At 33.3% G+C, this 23714-nt stretch overlaps 1 protein-coding gene across 2 annotated transcripts in view; it reads left to right on the top strand.

Annotated features, from left to right (window-relative positions):
* LOC114329363 (solute carrier family 35 member F5) overlaps window positions 1-23714 on the top strand; it is a 156379-nt gene that overhangs the window by 66070 nt on the left and 66595 nt on the right. For both annotated transcript variants that reach the window (XM_028278430.2, XM_028278431.2), the window contains exon 2: window positions 23050-23334. In XM_028278430.2, coding sequence (XP_028134231.1) covers window positions 23050-23334 — 285 coding nt within the window. The remainder of the gene's footprint in view (window positions 1-23049; window positions 23335-23714) is intronic.

Here is a 23714-nt window from a genome sequence, read left to right as displayed (position 1 = left end):
CACTAAAATAGAAAATTTTACTTAACTTTTTTTGGTTTTAGGACCTAATAATCACAGCCCAATAGGTCCCCAAAGCGCTCGAGTGACTGCACATTTAGCATACTTTGCTCCCCTACCATAATATATCTGCTTGTTCCTACAACCAGAAACAAAATTAGAGAACTATAGGTTCTTCCACGTTGTGCGTTACCTTTTTCGTTTTCCGGTGACACAATTGTAATGTATCTGCTTGTTGCAACTGCGTAGCTTCACCAGAAACGAAATTAGAAAACTATAGGTTCTTCCAAGCCCTGTGTTAACTTTTTCGCTTTCCGGTGACCCAATTATAATATATCTGCTTGTTCCAACTCAGTTGCGTCACCAGAAGCGGAGTTAGAAAACTATAGGCTCTTCCAAGTTGTGCGTTACATTTTTCGCTTTACGGCGACACAATTATAACATATCTGCTTGTTACAACTCCGTTGCTTCACCAGAAGCGAAGTTAGAAAACTATAGGCTCTTCCAAGTTGTGCGTTACCTTTTTCGCTTTCCGGTAACACAATTATAATATATCTGCTTGTTTCAACTCCGTTGCTTCACCAGAAGCGAAGTTAGAGAACTACTGGCTCTTCCAAGTTGTGCTTTACCTTTTTCGTTTTCCGGTGACCCAATTATAATATATCTGCTTGTTTTAACTCCGTTGCTTCACCAGAAGCAAAGTTAGGAAACTATAGGCTCTTTTAAGTTGTGCATTACCTTTTTCGCTTTCCGGTAACACAATTATAATATATCTGCTTGTTCCAATTCCATTGCTTCACCGGAAGCGAAGTTAGAAAACTATAGGCTCTTCCAAGTTGTGGGTTACCTTTTTCGCTTTCCGTTGACACAATTATAATATATCTGCTTGTTCCAACTCCGTTGCTTCACCAGAAGCGAAGATAGGAAACTATAGGCTCTTCCAAGTTGTCCGTTACCTTTTTCGTTTTCCGGTGACCTAATTATAATATATCTGTTTGTTCCAACTCCGTTGCTTCACCAGAAGCGAAGTTAGGAAACTATAGGCTCTTCCAAGTTGTGGTTTACCGTTTTCGTTTTCCGGTGACCCAATTATAATATATCTGCATGTTCCAACTCCGTTGCTTCACCAAAAGCGAAGTTAGGAAACTATAGGCTCTTCCAAGTTGTGCCTTACCTTTTTCGCTTTCCGGTGACACAATTATTATAATATATCTGCTTGTTTCAACTGCGTTGCTTCACCAGACATGAAGTTAGAAAACTATAGGTTCTCCAAGTTGTGCATTACCTATTTCGCTTTCCGGTGACACATAACTGCTTATGAATGTTTTTTTTGATATTGATAACTATTTCCGAAGTGAAAGTCGAAAGGTCAAGTAAACTTGATTTCAAACTCGAATTGTGGCTTATGCCCAAATAAAATAGTAAATCTTATTTTTAATACAACATGTTATTTTTAGTACAACAATGAACTAATCTTTTTTACATTGGTCCGCATGTATATTTTTTATTTCAGCTTATATTTCCGTTCAGATCGGATTTAAGTTGTTTCTTTAAATTAAATGGTTCTTTATTGAGAATCCCACAATAATGATTTTCCACGGTAAACATCAATAGGTTAGATATTTCCTTCCGACAGTTCCGACCATTCCATTACTAACAAATATTCAACTCAGACGCGCCAAAACCAACAAACCACTCGCAAACCCGTCCAAATACGTACTGCGAACCATCAAAGCGTTTGTTGAAAAACCGACAGAATTTAGATCGTGGTGCGCCGTGTGCGTGCCGTTTGTGCGTCACTTGAAAACACGTACTAATCTGACGAATACGCTGCGCGCGAGCGGCTCGCACACCGAACAGAGCGCATATGTATATCCGCCTTTAGAGACATAGTAACTAAATATCTACCGTTTGGTGTGCTACATAATTTTTATGAATGCACCGGTACGCTCAGTTCTCAGAGATAAAGGAATAAAGGGTATGGGTTAGGGATGGGAAAAACCTACCTGTTATAACCTAAAACCGGTTTTTTTACTTCGCAATAACCGGATTCACCGGTTGTTTTTTTGTCCCGGTTATAACCGGTTTTTTTTGTTTTAAATAGAGCTTCACGATATTCGATAAAAATATCGATATTGTATTGATATCGTATCGAAAATCAATACGATGCCGATACAATACATAACTTAGCAATATTAATGTCGATACGATACTCACTATCTGAAATCAATACAATATTGTTGTATTGTCGATACGCCTGCCTCGATATTATTGAGAGTATCGATATCGAAAAAAAAATAAAACACTACGTGAGTGCTGCATAGGGCCTATTATACAGTTAAAATATTGTAGGAGTTATAAAACGCACAAGTGCGTATGGCCTCCATTAGTGCGAGAGAGAAGGAAGATAAAGCCAATAACTCATCAGATGATAAAAGGGGAGAATGATAAAATCATCAGATAATAGCGTTCGGTAGGCCAATGATGTGGACCATAAGTTGCTCTAATCGCACGAAACACATTCCTCATTGGACGCCTATTTTCGTAATACAGCTGAATAATTTCTAGACTTTGTGCCGGGCTAAGTTTTTCCAGGATGAAATGTCAAACAATACTGAATAAAAACGCAACGTCGGGTAATAGTAATACGATTCATGCACGATCTTCCATCAAATCTCCACCAAAAAAAGTACCTCTAAACGAATCACCCTTTACTACCCTAAAACTTGAAACTAAAATTCTCAGTAGGGAAGATAAATTGTAAAACATACCTTCATTTTTACAATCCTTTGAAAAGCTGTTTCCCAATCTACACCTTAATTGGTACATTATTACGGTATAATGAATTGATTAATTATAACAAACATTCGTGTGTAGATGTGGTTAACAGAATTTCCACAACTAACTGTGCAGTACTTTGCAACATTTAATTTTCTCTTATTAGTCAACGAATAGTAACACGAAAGTTATGTTTGATCAATTCCCTTAATTTAGAATTTAATTAATGCCAAACCCAAGCAATGGCAATAATTAAGCATAGTTCAGAGAAATAAGGAAAAAAATATCCTGTTGGTGACACAACCCCCTCCAGGCCAAAACCAAATTGTATAATAACCTATATGTTTCCTGCAGCCGATTTTGATGATATACATACATAGTTATAAACAAATGAAGGTCAAAAACGGTCAATTTTCGCTTTTTTCGTCTATTTCGTTAAACTTTGAGAGTAAGAAACTCATAAATCGTATAAAAAACTTCAATATGGCGTTCGATGAATATGTCTATCCTTTTTTATAAAAATTCATAACTTATGTAAAAATTAACTTAGAACCTTCTTATTACACGGAATGCTGAGACTTCTGGTTGTTAAATCATACCCTAAATTTCAAAGCAATTGGTCAAATAGGTTAAAAGTTATTTAATTTGTTTATACCAAATTAATTTTTTTGCAACACGAAGTCAGCAACACAAGTTTTGCAACACAAGTCAGAAAATGATGAAGTTACAGTAATACTTTGGATAGTTTATGAAAGAAGAAGATTTACACTATTAATTTAATTAAAAATAATGACAAAAAATAATTTTAAATATTGCAAAATTATTTTGCAAGAACATGTGAATTAAAACAACGGGGCGGCTAAATTCGTCCCTAATTGTCCTAGGACAATTGTTTTTCTTTCTAAATGTGTATAAAAATTCAGTCTTTCTAAATATGAACAAATAATTTTTCTACGGGTAACTGTTAAAAAGTTATTCTAATTGTTTATAAGTAAGCAAAAAATCGACATGTTTTTGCAAAATAATTTTACACTGTTTAAAATTACTTTTTGTCATTTTTGTTTAATTAAGTTAATAGTATGAATGTTCTCCTTTGATAAACTGTCCGAAGTATTACTTGTAACCTCATAATTTTCTGATTTATAGTGTTGCAAAAAAAAATTAATTTGGAAAAAACAAATTAAATAACTTTTAAACTATTTTTGACCAATTGCTTTAAAATTTAAAATATAATTTAAGCACAAGAAGTCTCAGCATTCCGTGTAATAAGAAGGTTCTAACTTAATTTATGAGTTTTTTATTCCCAAATTTGTTTAGAATGCTTCACTTTTTAGTAATAGGCAAAAAGAGCGAAAATTTACCGTTTTTCGTTTTTTGATCTTCATTTGTTTATAACTATGCATATCATCAAAATCGGCTGCAGGTAACATGTAGGTTATTAATATACAGCGGGTCTACTTAAGTTGGAAACATATGGGAAACTTTTTTATTATTAATTTTACGAAAAAAAGTTATTCTTTATAAAAAGTTCTGCATGCCCCAAAACCTAAGATTCAATCACCAGATATCAAATTTTCTCAATATTATACGAGGTATGTCAAAAAATATGAATTTCGGTCCAGGGTAAAGTACCTTTATTTCTCTCAATATCGAAAATTCTTATGATAAAAAGTTGTTTGGGATTAAAAACTAAGATCAAATATGCAATTACATGCTTCTAATTGAAAAAAAAACATCGTTTTTAATTATTACAAATATGATAACTCGTTTATTATTCATTTTACGAAAAAAAGTTATTCTTCATAAAAAGCTTTGCATGGTCTAAAATCTAAGACACAACCATGATATATCAACTTTTATTAATTTTATACGAGGTGTGTCAAAAAATATGAAATTCGCTCAAGATTATAGTACCTTTATATTTCACAATATTTCAATTAGAAGGATGTAATTGCATATTGAAACATAGTTTTTAATTCTAAACAACTTTTTTAATAACCGTTTTCAATATTGTGAAAAATAAAGGTACTTTACTCTCGAGTGAAATTTATATTTTTTGACATACCTCGTATAAAATTAATAAAATGTGATATCTGATGGTAGCATCTTCGGTCTTAGGACATACAGAGCTTTTTATAAAGAATGCCTTTTTTTCGTAAAAGTAATAATAAAAGAGTTATCGTATGTGTAATGAATAAAAACGAAGTTAGCATCAATAAATTTGAGAAAAATTTGGAAAATATTTTTTTCCAATTAGAAGCATGTAATTGCATATTTGATCTTAGTTTTTATTTCCAAACAACTTTTTATAATAAGAATTTTCGATATTGAGAGAAATAAAGGTACTTTACTCTTGAACGAAGTTCATATTTTTTGACATACCTCGTATAATATTGACAAAATTTGATATCTGATGATTGAATCTTAGATTTTAGAGCATGCAGAACTTTTTATAAAGAATAAATTTTTTTCGTAAAATGAATAACAAAAAAGTTTCCCATATGTTTCCAACTTAAGTAGACACGCTGTAGATGTCCATACTACTCAAAAAATTTGGTTTCGGCCTGGAGGGGGATGGGTCACGAGAAAAATCTTATTTCTCTGGACTAACAGCAACGTACATATTTGATCCATTAGAATTAGCACTTTTATTCGTATTTAAAAAAAGGTGTATCATTATAGTTATTAAGGTACCAAGGGTATTATAACGCTTGAGGTCAATGGTGTATATACCGAGGGCCTTTGGCCCGAGGGATATACGTTGACCGAAAGCGTTATTATCTACCTATAATACCCGTGGTGCCTTTACGTTTAATGTCCGACTAAATTGTTCTTTATATGCAAATAATTTGAATGAATTTTGAATTAATTAATTTTCAAATAAGTACATTTACCAGCAATAGTCGTAACGTAATTGTGGTAACCATAGTTTTACTTAGGTTGTTATTTGTCAACTTCACAGGAATTAACTAGTTATTTAAATTTAATGCCCTAGTGCATTATATCATACTTAACTGACTTCGAAATCATGTCATTATTTGTCAAATAATAAACTCCTGGACAAAATTAACGCACCACTCATATTTTTCTCAATAATCTTTATTTATTGATAATTTACTGTACGACAAGTTGCCTATGGACCTTGTTTGATAGTGACAGTTGTTATTTAAGATAATAATAGTCTTGTTTTAACAATAATCTGTATTAAACTTCGTTTTAGACTAAAAGTGAGTTAGACTTTTCATGAAAAGTGCCAATTAAAGCAAAGTGCTTGTGAGAAACAAGCTTTTTATTGTGATATTTTTCATCACATGCATGTTTGGAAGTTCATTTGCATAAAAATCAAATAAAAAAATGAACCGCCAAAGAAATTTGTCAATGGAGGAGGCAGTGCGAGCATCGACTCTCCTAGATGAAGGATATTCAATGCGATACGTTGCAGGTTTGTTAGGAAGACATCATTCCAGCATCAGTCGCAAGGTAAGGCGATATAATGAAACAGGGTCGTACCATCGAAGACCAGGACAAGGGCGAAAACCTTGCACTAATCAAATTGATGATCTTTTTGAGACAACGTGCTTTCAGAGATAGGAGAGTCACCAGCAATTTGCTAAAAAATTAACTAGCAGATGTTCGAAATGTCGCGATATCGTCTCGAACAGTTAGAAGACGTTTACGTGAAGCAGAATTGAGCAACAGGAAACCGACCAAAAAACCCTTGCTTACCAGAGAACACAGGGCTCAGAGATTGAATTTTGCAAGATTGCATCAAAATTGGACCATCGATGATTGGAAACGAGTTCTTTTCTCCGATAAGATTAGAGTAAGCCTAAAAGCTCCAGATGGTCGTGAGTGTGTCTGGCGAAGGCGAGGAGAAAGGTTTGCCAGCTGCAATATCTCTCCTCAAGTATCTTTTGGTGGTGGCTCTAAAATGTTTTGGAGGGGAATTTGTTTTGAAGCTCGTACGGAGTTGGTCCCAATATGGATGAGGTCTATGAATGCCCATTATTACTTAGACAACATTATTGTCGAACATGTAATGCCTTTTGCTCCGTTTCATGGACCTAATTTTTTATTCATGCAAGACAACGTTCGTCCTCATGTGGCTCGACAGGTTATTGGCTACCTAAATGATGTTGATATTTCATTATTAGAGTGGCCACCTAACAGTTCGAACATGAATCCTATAGAGCATCTATGGGACTATCTCAAAAAAAAAAGATTCGAAGTCGTAGACCCTCTACTGCCAATCACAACCAACTCATTGAGGCCGTTGTTGAAGAATGGGATAATATTCCGCAAGATTTTGTTGAACATTTGATATCAAGCATGCCTCGACGCATAAATGCAGTTATAAGAAGTAGACGAGGGCCTATAACGTATGGGTTTTCTGTTTGAATGGGGTAGCTTAATAAATGACTAAAGTTTTACGGAAATAGGCTAGCTGGAAATTCAAGAGACTTGATAAGTGGGACTCAGGAGAGGGTTAGGCCGAATTTGCACACCCGAGATAAGACAATACCTAATGAAGTACTGAAGTGTTATAGAAAATAAATTTGAAATAAGAAGGGATGAAAAGAAGAGGAATACTGACCGAGAAGATATTAATCAGAACGTATGAGGGCGCCAGGGAAGGATTGAATGAATTCTTCGCCGAGTGACTTGTATTGCTGTACCTAACTAATACTATTAAAATGGTAGGATAATAAAACATATAAGTATGTACAACGAACAAGTTTAATGAAAAAAAAATACCTATAACCCCTATATACAATTTATACAAACTAGCTAACCACCTGACGTACTAGGCTAGTACGCTCCTGTCTATAACACAGATATTACAGTAGAAAAGGAAAAATGTATTGAAGTTATTATACCAAGACAGTTAGTTGATCTAAATATGCATGTAAAAAAACTTATTATTAAGGAGTATTACAACATTGGTTGACAATCCCGCATCTGATCGGAATGACAAACCGGACAATACTTATGAATGCAATAAATATTATTAAAGAGGTAATGTAATAACCCTAGATATTGTGCACATTATATTACCAGATAGGTTATGATCTCCGGACTATTTTAAATAAAAGATACAATAATGAAAATGACATAAAATTTGTTGAAAAGAAAATTATTGAATATGATAAAGTGAATCGATTTTAGAAAAATGAATTTATATGATTATTAAGGTTATTTATGTTATTAAAGAATGTTAAAGTTGAAAAAATTATGTAAAAGAATTGAAGATGTAAATTTTAGTAATAAAAACCTGTCGCTTCTACAAAAAGTAGGCCTGTGGCTTCTCTAAACTCCGGTTAAGTTGATACAGGGAGAGCCAAGTAAGGTATCTTCCGGTTTTTCCTACCTTAGGGGGAGTACTTCTCACCAACCAGAAGGTACGAAGATGAGGTGCGACAAGGAGGTACTTCCTAGCACTGGGAAAACTATCTACCTCCAAAAAAAAACAAAACTAAAATCCATCCAATGCCAAAAGAACCCAAAATGATTGTCTATTCCATTTCCAAAAACCTAGGACTTAATCTTGGTCTCCACCAGTGGCTAAAAAAAACAAACCTTGATCAGCTGATTGCCTTAGTACACAAGAAACAGGGCCTCTGCAAAAAAGGTGTACCACCTTATCAGAACTTGACAGAGAAAAAATCTAAGTAAAAAATGAAGGTTGATGTACATGCTTGAAATGTCATTGACCTTGATTATCCTTGGCTGGAAAGAGCCTTTTTAAACGAATATAAGGAAGTCTTTGAACAAGTAAATATGAATCTGGTAATCAAGATTACTTTAAGGAGTTATATAAAGGAGATAATGAGAATGGTCATTGATTCCAAACTGATTTTGAACTGGAAGTATATAGTCAGAAAGAATTCTTTTCTCTGTAGAAAAATAAGTGCGATGGTATTGAAATATTGCAAATCTGATGATTGAAGAATAACAATTCATTTAAAGATAATACAGGGTGTTTCATTAATAATTGTCCATATAGTAACTGGAGAAACCTTAGCACAAAATACGAAGATTTAACCTAAAACACTTAAATAAAATGTGGTTCCTTACTGAGTTACAGGGTGTTTTATCTAAAAATTTAAAAACTATTTTTGCTCAGCATTTTAAAACTATTCGACGTATCCTTTTCATACTTGGCAGGAAGTATACGTACTGTACAAGATACTAAATTATGTTAAACAAACGTTTATGGCTATTACCAGAGGCGTACGACGGGGGAAACTGAATGGTTGACCCTTTCCAAATTCTACGCCACTGGCAAAATTGCTATTTTAGTTCAATTTTTGGATTCTCCAATACTTTCCATGAAAATAATGTACTCTTCATTCGTAACGATAAAGTCATTAGTTTTCGAGATATTTTAAGTTAAAAATTAAACGACACGGTTATTTTGATAAGTGTATTGTGTCGCTTCATTTTTAATTTCAAATATCTCGAAAACTAATCATTTTATCGTTACGAATGAAGAGTCAATTATTTACATAAAAACTATTGCAAAATCAAAAAATTACACTAAAATAACAATTTCGTCAGTAGCGTAGAATTTGGGAAGGGTCAATCAGACACTATCCCCTGTCGTACGCCTCTGGTAATAGCTAGAAACGTTTATTTATCTTAATTTAGTAGTATATAGGTGTATAGTATCTACACTTTCTGCCAAGTATGAGAAGGATACGCCAAATAGTTTTAAAGTACTGGGTACAAATAATTTTTATATTTTAATCATATGAATCATATCATAAATTAATCAAAATAACTGTGCCGTTTCATATTTAACTTCAAATATCTCGAAAACTAATGACTTTATCGTTTCCAATGAAGAGTATATTATTTACGTAGAAAGTATTGTAGAATCTAAAAATGGCACCAAAATAGTAATTCCTCCAGTGGCGTAGAATTTGAGAAAGGCCAACCATTCACCATCCCCTGTCGTACGCCTCTGGTAGTAGCTAGAAACGTTTTTTTACCATAATTTAGTAGAGTGTCTAGTAGTCGCACTTTCTGCCAAGTATGAAAAGGATACGTCGAATAGTTTTAAAATGCTGAGCAAAAATAGTTTTTAAATTTTTAGATAAAACACCCTGTAACTCAGTAAGGAACCACATTTTATTTAAGTGTTTTAGGTTATATCTTCATATTTTGTGATAAGGTTTCTCCAGTTACTATATGGACAATTATTAATGAAACACCCTGTATATGTAAGATATTGAGAAGGAATAAAAGGGTTATTTTTTATTTAAGGAAAAAACATCATTTCTTTAATACATACCCATTACTCTTCAAAAAAAAAGGTATTGGAAAGCAAAAACTCTTCTTTTCCAAAACACTTAACAACCAAGAACAAAACAACTCCTTCTCACGTAAACTAATATTATATTAAAACATTTCAACCAAAATTTTATATTCTTTGTAATGGCCACTGGTGAGATTGGTTTGTGGTTTCAACAAAAGCCGAGATTGAAGTGACGAACAGCCCCTTCTGCAATGACAATCACGTCAGCCGGAAGCCGTATCGACACACAAACCAACTTCTAGATTCCGAATTCCCCAAAAGTTACCAACTTTGTCGTCGATCAACTGCAACTTTCAATACAAATGTCAGTAAAGTTGGTTGCATACCTAGTTCCTATTGGAATAAATATTTTAGTAACGATGGTAATAACTAATCGTTACAGGCCTACGCGGTATTAGTGCTGACCTAGATGCATTTTATTGTCTTTCTTTACTGATTTTTTTCTTTTTGCAATTTGGAGTTATGCTAGCTTATTTACGCATTTCCGGCAAAAACAAATTTTTAAACAAACAATAAGGCAAATTAAGGTCATGATAAAGTCATGTTGGACTTATTTGTAGGCGTTTATTATTATTTCAATGTAACTTAGTTTTATTTTTTGTTCATATTATAAATATTTAGATTAATTAAAGTGGTGCGTTAATTTTGTCCAGGAGTTTATACCAGTCTGACATTAATAATTTTAATTTAATTTTATTTTTTGAAAGGGCTGTAGTTGAAAGGGCTTGAACGAGTCACTAATCACGAGTGTATGCCAATTTAGAAACAACAAATCTTCACCAATTTTTGTCTTCAGAAAAACAAAAAAACAAAATATTCAGAAAAGCAAAACCGATTTTTTTACGGTTTGAGATTTTTGCTATCTAATAATTTTTAAGTTATTTTGAAAAAAAGCATTTTTTCAAAATTAAAAATTTTATTTTAACACCAATTTTTTTCAAAAATAAGCACTTTGAATCGAGTAAACCTACAGATCATATAAACACAACATAAGTAAAGCAACTTGTGAAGCGGTAACGAATAATTTCATTTAAGTTGCTAATTAGGGGGTGATTTTCCCGATTTTTTTTTTGCCAAAACAAAAGGGACCAACTTTATTTTTAGCGTATCTTGCTTACATTTGATGCTAGAAACTTTTTTTATAAAAACAGAAAAAAAAAAACTTTTTTTGAACACTTCAAAAAAGTTATAATGAGTTTTCCCCAAAAGGTGCTGTATTTTTTGGAAATTTCTATTTAAAATTTGGCGAATAAGAACCTATTTTTCATTAGCTATAACTCTGTTTCTACTAGGTCTAGGGACCTCATGCATACACCATTTTTTTCACTTTTTTTTCGTTTTTTTCGTATATAATATCATAAGAGAGAAAATTTTGCCGGCAATATTTTCGACTGGTTTGAAAGTTTGTTGCCTGGCAATTTTCGCGAATTCAATTTTGACAGTTAAATCACGAGACGTCAGTCGAGTGATTTTGTCGAATTTTCATAAGCGAAAATTGCCAAAAGGCAAAAAACTTGAATACAACCAGAAGAAAATTTTGCCGGTAAATAATTTTTTCTCCAATGATATTCGAGAAGATTATTTCACGAGACAATTAATGCATCATATCAATGAAACATAATTTTTTATTTATTTGTTAACAATATTAAATGTACAATTATTATAAGCTATAGTAGTTTGCCCATTCTTTTCTACCAAAGCATGATTTTGTGTATTATTGACCTGTAGCATTTGGGAACTCGAAGGTCCAGCTTCATTTGTTTTTCGGAGATTTTCGATCAACTTCTGGTGGTGACTGATTTTCTGAATAACTCTATCGATGTTAGTACAAACTATTGGCGTAAATTTTGAAGCCATGTGTCTTCTTATAGAAGAATATATTTCTCATGTTGTTAAATGTTGCTCTGGCTTTTTCAACTTTAATTCGTATTTCGTTTGTTTGATCCCATTTTGAGTTGACAACTGTTCCAAGGTATACATATGAGTCTACGTGTTGAAATTGGTTTTTTTATTTTCAATTGTCTGGCAGGATTTTTAGTTTTGTTCACCAGCATCCATTTTGTTTTATTTGTGTTGAGGTTAAGTCCTCATTCTTAACTCGCTCTTTGTACTCTGTCCATAAGATGCTGAAGTTCTTTAATACTGCTGGCAAGTACGACTATATCGTCCGCATATCGGACTATCCAGTGCGTTTTTAAAAATTTGTTCTGAGTAAATATTAAAAAGGAGAGGGGAGAGAGCACATCCCTGTCGCAGATCGTTTCTGATCTCAATGCTCTTTGTGAACGAATTGACAACTTTTACCTTGGCTGTCTGATTCCATTAGAGGCTGGTCACAATTATTCGGATGTCCTTATCAACAATTGCTATGTCTTGTAGAATTTCAATTAGTTGGTCATGTATTACATTGTCAAATGCCTTCGAGTAATCTACAGAGCACATGTAGACATCCTTGTTCATATCTTTACACCTCTGTACTAATACAGGCAAAACTGCCTATATTGTCTCCCCTGTTCCCAGAGCATTCCTAAAACAAAATTGTAACTCGTTGATTTCCGCTTCACACTTGAAGACATAGGTGGATAAAGGTCATATGTCACAAAATAATGTTTTGGAGTAATGAGCATTTTAGTGTCTTTTGTCCCAAGTTAATTATTTATTTTATAAATTTGCATTTCTACACTTTTTTAAACAGGTATCTGAAGGTACTTTTTTACGCTTTAAATTGGATTTAAAAAAAAGTTACCTTAAGAGGAAACAGTAGCGATCAACAGGTAGCGAAAACGCGTTCCAAGATTGCGGCTGTAATTTTGAATATTTTTTCGAGATATTTGGCACACGTATTCGTAATATAATAAAGAATGGTGGTACAGAGCCCAATTTGAAAAATATATTAATATGTGGAAATTACTCTGTAATTAAATATAAAATTAAAAAAACGAGCCTGTACCGCCATTAAGAAGAACAAAAAATACACTTTCTTCAAATAAACTTTTTTATCCGATGCCTAGATTTTGTGTCATTTTGGAACTACTAAAATTTTGTATTTCATTAGTAGTTCCAAAATGACACAAAATCTAGGCATCGGATAAAAAAGTTTATTTAAAGAAAGTGTATTTTTTTGTTCTTCTTAATGGCGGTACAGGCTCGTTTTTTTAATATTGTGTTTAATTACAGGGCAATTTCCACATATTAATATATTTTTCAAATTGGGCTCTGTACCGCCATTCTTTATCATATTACGAATACGTGTGCCAAATATCTCGAAAAAATATTCAAAATTACAGCCGCAATCTTGGAACGCGTTTTGGCTACCTGTTGATCGCTACTGTATCACCTTAAGCCAAATATTTCAAATTTTGTGGACATATTACCTTTATCCACATAGTAAAAATAGCTAAAAAATGTTAGGGTTAAGTGGATAAAAGAGTGAAGTATCAAAAATGGGCTTTTATTTAAAAAAAATGCAATACAAGATGTAAAATTAATAAAAACATATTTTTTAGTAGGTTCTTCTTTTCTTTTTGGGATTTTCTTTATTTTCCTTTATCGCGTTTTCATAAAACCATCTGTACTCTTCGGGAACAAATTTTACTTGGTCCCTTAAAATTTCCAGTTTTTCCAAACTCAAACCACCAGTTCTATTCTCCAGTCTTCTTGGTCTAAATTCAGTTCTGGTCAGATGTGCTGTCTTTTTTTTCTTAAATCTACTTGCTGAAATGGCATGTAGTCATTAAGGCACGTTTTGAAGAGATAGAAGCCAAATTCGTCCACTCTTATCCATTTTACATTGTCACGAAAATTAATCTTTTGATTTGAACTGTTTGTTTGCTTTTTACATAAATAGAGGTTCGTCAACAGATCTTCATAGTCGTAGAAAAAATTCTCCATATTTACACAAATGCAATTTTTTGTGCTTGCCGACGTGATAATCCTTCTTCGATTGTGAACTTTTTCTATCCTTCCAAAGTCCCTGTCAGAATCTAAATAACTGTGGCCCACTTCAGGAAATTTATGCTCTATTATTTTAAAATATCCATTTAAAATGAGATATTGATATAGACCTATAATTTTAAAGTTTTTGTTCTGACCAGAACATGAATCTGACCATATAACCAAATGATTAATTTGAGGATGTTCTTCTTTTAAAAGCTTACAAAATCGGAACAGACAACTCGCTATTTCAGTACTACCTCGGTTAGCTACGTCTTCAGTCCACGTAAAAAAGTAAGATTTTGATCCTGATGAAGTTATGCAATGTATACCAAAATTATACAGCCACATTTGACGTAAATAGAATGCTGTTGATGTTGAAAGCTTAGGTAACGGCATCGTTTGTTGTAGATCCATCGTGATGTAGCACATATTGTTGTCAGATATTGGCTTTTTTCTATCTACTTTTTGAAATTCAAACGCAATGTTACAGTTTTCTTTATGCTCAATAGTATTTTCTCCAGAATCACATGTACTACATGTTATCACTTTTTGGATATCCAAATGATAGATTGAATTTAGTATCGAACACATGACGATACATGGAAAGTTTAACTAAATATTTTTCACCAATTTTTTGTTCATTGCATCTTTTTAGGTACAGTTCATACAATTTTGTTACATTTAATAATGGTGACAAATACTTTCTATTCTGATTTTTGTTTCGAGAATAGTGAGAGCTCTCAGCTGGAAACATTTGAATATGTTGAGTAATGTAATCTATTACCGCTTCGCAGATCTTGTGAGGCCTGTTTGTATGTTGCCCTTGTTTACTTGGATTTGGAGCTGATTGACCTTGTTTAAGTAGTTTTTGAAGATTTAATATTTTCTTTGAGCCAACTTGGTACAGCGAACAAATTGCATCCTTACAGACAGAAATATTTCCCTTTCGTAAGTTACTGAGTATTTAAAAGAACATTCTCTTAACTTTTGCTTTTTACCTTTAGTACGAATTCGGTGTTTTGAAACTTGATTTATGTCAATGCTTTTAAACAAAAGACAGTTTTTTGCGTTATTTTATAGTTTATAAAATCTTTCCAATATAGATTCTCTGGCTTCTAGGCTGAATTTGGTTCCACACTTTAATCTGCATGTTGCTTTACATAATACTAAATCTTCCTCGATTTTTTTGGCTGGTATAATTTTTCCCTTTTGAGAAACATATTCCAACCCTTTTTCTTTTTGAATTGCTGCCTTCTTTTTCTTCCATTCAACAGGGTTGCGTTCTCTTTTACGAGCTTTCTTCTCTTTCAGCTCAAAAATTTTTTTCGTCGTCCTTTGAGGTTTGGAAACAGCAGCTTCTTGTCCTTCTGCGGTAACATGTACCGCTCTTTGACTATCTTCAATGTTGGTTTTTATTTGAAATTCTTCGGTCTTATTTTCGGCATTCACTTCTGCTTGGTTGTCTATATTCTGCATATGTTGTTCCTTTTCTTCATTTAACATATTTTTGATAGGAAGTTTTTCAGAAAAGATGTTTCGTTTAGCATCATATATTTTTTTGGAAAACATTTTGTTTTTGGTTTCTTCATCGTAATCTGATTCATCTGAATAGTCCGTACCTGAAGGAAGGAATTCATCACTGGACGATACATATCCGTCTGGTTCGCTTCCTGACTCAATGTTTTCTAAAAAATATAAAACTATATGTAGTAAAATTAAAATAAATTTACTACATACTAAGGAAACATAAACCTTTCCAGGAATCTACGTCAAAAGGACGCGGAAAAAAGAACGCGCGACAAAAGGACGCGGAAAAAAGGACGCGCGACAAAAAGACGCCTATGAAATAAGGACGCGCGACAAAAGGACGCGTATCAAAAATGTAAATGTAGCATGGATATTTATGTACTTATGTAATAGAAAAACTTAAATTCTACCGAAATCTACCGTTTTTATATGGAACATGAAAATTCACTTCAACCATTACTAAACTACTTTGAAGACACTTGGATAGGAAGATTAGACAGAAGAGGACGTAGAAGAGAACCACTTTTTACGACACAATTATGGGTTTGTTATGATGCTGTGGAAGAAGATTTGCCTCGTACAAATAACGCGGTGGAAGGATGGCACAACAGCTTCTCTTCTATACTTACAGCTGTACATCCAAACATATGGAATTTTATTAAAGCTCTCAAAAAAGAAGACAGCCTAAACAAACTGAAAATTGAACAATATATCGCGGGAAATGTGGTACCCCATAAGAGAAAATACAGGGACACTGCTACAAGAATTAAGACGATTGTTGCTGAATATGGCAACAGACCCGTTTTGGAATATTTGCGAGGAATTGCCCACAACTTTCAATTACAGGTTTAGAATTTTTCCCTATAGATTTTATAACACGCATTGTATTGTATAGAATAATATAATTGTAATAGAAGTTATAAAAATTCAAAATATGAAAGCACAAAAAAACGCCGACGAAGTAACTAGACTCACGAATAAAAAATCTTTTTATAAGTATGTTTTTTATTTTTTATGTGTGATTTTGTCGTTACGTCCATTTTTGTCGCGCGTCCTTATTTCCTAGGCGTCTTTTTGTTACGCGTCCTTTTATCCGCGTCCTTTTGTCGCGCGTCCTTTTTTCCGCGTCCTTTTGACGGTACACCCCTTTCCAGCCAGGTTTACGTGTAGTACCTATCTATGTGTTTATCATTTTATACCAAATATCTCAAAAGCACAAAACCAGATTTTTTGCTTATTAAAAGCTCTTGGAGAATAATTTTATTAAAGTTTGGACAATGCATAGTGTCTATGAGATCTTGAAACAGCCCAAATAACCGATATAACAATAAAATAGTTTATAATACAGATTATAAAATATCTGTACAATGCTGTTTATTGGATAGCTCGTCAACTTTACGGGTATTTAAATCAAACGAACATCTAGGATGAAATACACCTAAAACCAACATTAATTATAAGTAGATGATAAAAATTGCAGTAAAAAGCATATCTTTGCATAAAACAACAAGTATTAAGAGGAAACAGTAGCGATCAACAGGTAGCAAAAACGCGTTCCAAGATTGCGGCTGTAATTTTGAATATTTTTTCGAAATATTTGGCACACGTATTCGAAATATAATAAAGAATGGCGGTACAGAGCCCAATTTGAAAAATATATTAATATGTGGAAATTACTCTGTAATTAAATAAAATATTTAAAAAACGAGCCTGTACCGCCATTAAGATGAACAAAAAAATACACTTTCTTCAAATAAACTTTTTTATCCGATGCCTAGATTTTGTGTCATTTTGGAACTACTAAATTTTTTTATTTCATTAGTAGTTCCAAAATGACACAAAAACTAGGCATTGGATAAAAAAGTTTATTTGAAGAAAGTGTATTTTTTTGTTCTTCTTAATGGCGGTACAAGCTCGTTTTTTTAATATTGTATTTAATTACAGAGTGATTTCTACATATTAATATATTTTTAAATTGGGCTCTATACCGCCATTCTTTATTATATTACGAATACGTGTGCCAAATATCTCGAAAAAATATTCAAAATTACAGCCGCAATCTTGGAACGCGTTTTCGCTACCTGTTGATCGCTACTGTTTCCTCTTAAACATACTTGTATGAAACTTTATATAATAATGTAATATTGCCTTGTTTAACAGTATTTTCTTCTTTCTGTTGAAGATATAGTCTGTAAATTCTTTTTCCTCTACTCTCCATAATTTTTTCTAGCTTTTTGACTCAAAAACTGTAAAAATGTTTGCACAAAATAAATTACACAGTGACACTGATTTCCATAACATAACCTATAAAGTTAAATGTCAGAAAAAAACTGCTGAGCGACTAAACCTTTGAGTGGATAAAGGTAATATGTCCGCAATTTTGGACATAATACCTTTATCCACTAGAATTTGAACCTTCTAGTGTGACATATTGCTTTAATACCTTCCTATTTTTTTTAATTGGCTAAAAATAGGTAATTTTAAAATTTTAAAATGTTAAACAACATATTATAAGAACAAAAAACCAATAAAACGATTTTCTCAAAAAATGTGACATACGACCTTTATCCACTTATGTCCACTTGTTATATATTTCTGTTATATAATGATTTTATCAGCCCTCACTTTATTTTATTATTTTTTATTATGTAATAAAGCTTAAGATTCGGGTTGATTTACACTAAATATCTATTAAGTTCTCATTATAAACCTAGAAAAGATTACAAAAATAGAAACTAATTTTAAGAAACTAAATATTTGCATCGGCATTCGCAAATGTAGGTAGCAGCAGATATTCGCATTCGTATCGCGAATGTTCAAAGAATTACATTCGTTACATCACTTGATTTATGTATATTAGAGGGCAAAAATGTAGTGTGTGTTACTTACACGTCTATTTTGAAAGGCATTAATGAAACATTGAAATGTGAGACTAAAGCTGCTTCTCGTGGGATTTAGAATTTGTGATGTACGAGAATCAATAGTTTATTGTCGAGCCTTTGGAGCCATATTACCCATGCATGACGGCATGCTTCTCACGGCAGTCGCCTTGTTAATATTAGATCTTTCACATCACGAACCGCATTGATAAATGTATTGAGATGAATAGCGGCCATGTAGTCCATTTACTCACGGTTTTTGCTGTACATTTTAAAGAATCGCTTAGATTGACATGACATTTGGCATACACATAGCTAACATGTCAAAGAAAAAAAGTGATATTGTGCCCATGTGTTTTGATTTTTTGGTCGAATACTTTTTGATCAAAGGATACAAAAATCAAAGTCGAAGGACTACATACGGAATCCACGGAATACTTATATAGGAAAATAATATCAGAGAAGATTGCTGAGAATGGAATATTAGAAAACGATAACATCGATGAAAGCTGGCAAAAACTCAAAGATAACATAATCAATGCTGCAACAGAATCACTTGGAGAGAGAAAAGTAACGAATACTCACATATTAAAGAAAAATCTCCGTGGTTTAGAGAGGAAGTTAAGATAAAATGTGAAGAAAAGAAGAAAGCCTTTTACAATACAGAACGAAACAAACACAACAGGCATACAACCACTACAAACGAATCAGAAACGAAACGAATACTTTAGTGAGGCAAATAAAAAGGGAGCACTGGTAGAGTTTCTCAAAACAGATGGAATACGACTTCTATGGAACACAAAAAGAAGTATGGAGAATGATCAGAGGGCAGAGAAAGGAGATGAACGAATTAATAAAAGCGAAACACATTCAGAAGGAAACATGGGCAAACTACTTCCGATCTCTATTTGCTAAAGGCGACGATAATGAACCACCAACACCTGAAGTTACAACAAACAAAGAAATAAACATCGAGGAGGGAGAGGTAAAGGAAGCATTAAGAAAATAAAAAATAGAAAATCTCCAGGAGAGGACAGAATATCGAACGAACTCCTAAAGTACGGAGGACAAGATCTAACTAAACAACTATTAAAACTAATACAAAAAATAATAGAACAAAACAGAATACCACAAGAATGGAGATCAAGCATCCTAATACCTCTCTTCAAAAAAGGAAACAAATCGGATACGGAGAATTACAGAGGAATTAACTTATTAAACACAACATTAAAATTAACAACCAAAGTGATAACAAACAAATTTAATGAAATTATAACATTAGCAGAAGAACAACAAGGTTTTAGGTCGGGAAGGTCATGCACTGACGCTATATTTATAATGAGGCAAGTTCAAGAGAAATCGTTGGAATACAACAAACCGGCATATTTATGTTTCGTGGACCTTAAGAAAGCATTTGACAGGGTCACATTAAAGGACGTTATCGATTTGTTATACCCGAGAGAGGTACTTACCTCTAGGAATAATTAAAACGATCGAAAACATCAGAACAACACAATAAAAGTAAAAGTGGACGATGAATTAACTGACCCAATTGAAGCCAGCAATGGGATAAGACAGGGGGATTCCTTGAGTCCTTTATTGTTCAACCTGATCATGGACGAAATAATAAAAAAGTAAAAACTAAAAAAGGATACCAAATGGGAGAAAAACAACTTAAAATAATCTGCTATGCGGACGAGGCAATACTAATCTCTCAAAGTGAATATGATTTACAACGTATGCTGCACCAATTCAACATAATCGTCAGAAAATTTAACATGTTAATTTCCTCACAAAAGACAAAATGCATGGTTATAACAGCAGATCCAATAAGATGTAAATTGGAGCTGGAAGGTCAGATAATAGAACAAGTGATGGAGTTTAAATACCTAGGCATCACACTATCTAGCTACGGAAGGCTCGAAACAGAAGTGGAAGATCAAGTGAATAGAGCAAACAGAGCCGCAGGTTGTCTGAATGACACAATATGGAGAAATAAAAATATCGGAAAAGAAATGAAAGGAAGAATTTACAAAACAGTCATCAGACCAATAATGACATACGCGGCAGAAACACGACCCGACACAGAGAGGGCAAAAAGATTGCTCGAAACAGCCGAGATGAAAACCCTTCGAAAAATCGATGGTAAGACTCTATGGGACACAGCTAGAAGTACAGATATACGACGGAGATGCAAGGTGTATAACATTAATAACTGGGTAAGAAACAGAAGAGTAGAATGGAACGGTAACATAAGCCGAATGACAACAAATTTAATATGATAGTCAGGACAGCGAGAGACGGTTCCCCAATAGGGAGACGATCAGTGGGAAGACGACGAAAACGATGGAACGACAACTTACTAGAGGCACATTGAAAAAACAGACAGAGTCATGTCTATACAAAAAGAAGAAGAAGAAGAATACTTTTTGATGTAGAACAACATGGTATGTATTTATATTTTTGGAATATCGCTGGAGGCATTTTTCGATATCTTAAGGGGAGGGTATGGTTGAAATCAACATTTCAAGCACTTTTTGTGATTTTTTCTAAACTATGGTACAATTATTTTATTTTTAAATTAAATAATCATAGGTATTAAGTACAATTTTAAAGAATATTCAAAAAAAAATTTCAACGAAAAATATTGAAAAATAAGCCAACGGTGGCATACAGACACCTCCAAATAAAATTAATTTTGCGTTGGACATCAGAACTCGTCACTGGATTATGTGAAACAAAAAGTTCAAAAAGATTTTATTAGCTTATGGGTTTTTCGCTGTCAAGTTTTTTTTGTTTTCAACGGTTTGTGAGTTCTTGGTGTCACTCGAAAGTGAAAAAGAAAAACAAAATTCTTTGTAACAAAAGTGTGAAAATCAACATACAGTGGAACCTCGATAACTCGGATTAATCGGGACCGCGGCCGATCCGGGTTATCGAAAATCCGGGTTAGCTGGAGAATATGGTAAAAATTAATAAAATACGGTATACTTACAGATAAACTCCGTTATAATTGAAATAACATAAAATATATGCACAGTACCTACACATCTAAATTACTAAAACACGCAAACACAAACCTAAGCAAACGGAAGCGAACAATACAAGTCTGTACTACACACAATACAGTCACAATCGGAACGATGTTATGTTATTTAAGAACAGTGAAAACATAGACCATTGTTTAAAAAAGAATTTTTTAAATAGTCTTTTACTCTTTTTTAAACAATGCTAAGACAATTTGAAATAAATAAGGAATAACAAGTGCTTGTTGTTTCCGATAATAACGTCGCTATGCTGCCGGCGCCGTGTGCCATGAGTCATTTTTACTATCGTATAGTTCAAATTACACAAACACACATTATCTCTCAAATATTATGTTACATACATTTTTATTGTTGAAATGTTTGTCTGACGAAAATCGGTCGGGGTTATCCGGATTTCCGGGTTATCGGGGGCCGACTTATTACATTGTTAACTCATGAAATGTCTAAAAAAAATCTATGCAAAATTTCAGGTGAATCGGTCGAGTAGTTTTTGAGTTGCAATGTCCACCGCCTTAAAAGCAGTTTTGAGAAAAACGCGTTTAAAATTTTGACAACTTCGTCTTCGTCTTCTTATTTGTCCGTCAAATCGTAAAGTGATGAACATCGGAATATGTTTTTGGATCGCTGAATAATATACAAAAGAGAAGGGGAAGGGTTGTTGAACGTTACTCACTACGCTCAAACGTGGAGATATTCAACATGCCGTATCTCTGGTAATATTACTCCGATCAATCTGAAATTTTTAGAGAGTGTTCTTTAAGTTATGCTCTTTCATCTAAAATTTCAAATTTCAAACGATACCCCCACTTAACCGGCTATAAAGACCCTTTATTAAAACGTAGGCAAGGAAAATATATCAAAATTCTATATTGCTTAATTTAACTTTAGTCCAAGTAGTGAAGCTTAAAATAGGACAAAACCTCGCAATTTTTACAGAATGGATCGATTTGCTTGAAAATTTGAGAATAAGTAGTCGGTAGTCCAAGGATCAAAATCTATATAAAAAAAATCCACGAGGAAAAAATTTCCTGTAGTCGGCTATATACCATTTATTACAAAAAACCATAAAATCCTTTATAAAAGGTATATTTGTTAAAATCCCTATACAGGGCTACATCATAAAATAAACAGAACTAGTTTTCAATCGGTTGACCGATCATCATCAGTGTTTTCTTGAATCAAGCATGCTAACCAGCAAAGTGGTGGTAACCACATCTCAATCACGAACGTCACAAAAAAACCCTTATAAGTTTTATATTCACCCCTGCTCCCACTGGATAGTTCCGCCCTTGGATATTTTACTTAGTTACGTCATGAGCTACTTATTCTCAAATTTTGGTGCACTATCTCGATCATGAGCGTCACAAAAAAAATAATAAAAACCGCGACTTTGACCCCTTATAACTACCCTCGTGTCCCACTCTGGTTTCCGCCCGTTGGGGAAAGTCATGTACACAACTAATTCAACATATCCCCGTATAGTTTTTCCATATTACTTATCACGCACAAAATCTGCTTCTATCTCTCCGACTAATTGTAGAAAACTAATTTTAAAATATTGTTGCAGTTCATTTACAAGAATGAAACTTTCGAAAAACCATTCTTTTGTACGTATATCAAAACTTCGATGTTCACTTTGTACCTGTTGGGCTTCCTATTTTGGCCCTCCTGGAAAGACAGTTGTTCGAAACCCTCAAACTACATTTACCTACAGACAGAAGACGACGACGATAACTACATTACCGACGCCAACTGCGGAAGCAGTCTCAGTAATCCCGTATACGTACCTGTCAAAACTCCCGAAAGGGAAAACTGGGACAGAAGTTCTGGAACTGAAAGCGACGATTCCACAGTAAGTAAATACACATATACTCCATCTAATTTACTTACCGTTGCACGTCATCCGCGTCATAGCCCGTGACGTCACATGATACCAACACGAAATATTTAGGCGGTAGGTGTGTTCCTTTTTAGAATCATTTTGCTGAGTACACTGAAATTACAGCTACTAGACAGATTTTATTATATACGCATAGAAATAATATTAGAAGATTTCTATTAGTGTTAACTTAGAGAAATACAAATTAATTTGTTTCATTTAATTTGTATAAATGGATTATAAAGCGTATTTATAAAGCACATTTATTCGGAACACACTGTAACTGTAATCGAACGAAGGTGATATTTTGGCATAAATTGGTAACATTTATTTGACGGTTGCGGTATTGACAC

Source organism: Diabrotica virgifera, chromosome 4 (genome assembly GCF_917563875.1).
Source record: "Diabrotica virgifera virgifera chromosome 4, PGI_DIABVI_V3a".
NCBI classification, from domain to species: domain Eukaryota; kingdom Metazoa; phylum Arthropoda; class Insecta; order Coleoptera; family Chrysomelidae; genus Diabrotica; species Diabrotica virgifera.
This window is presented reverse-complemented; position numbering and strand designations above follow the sequence as displayed.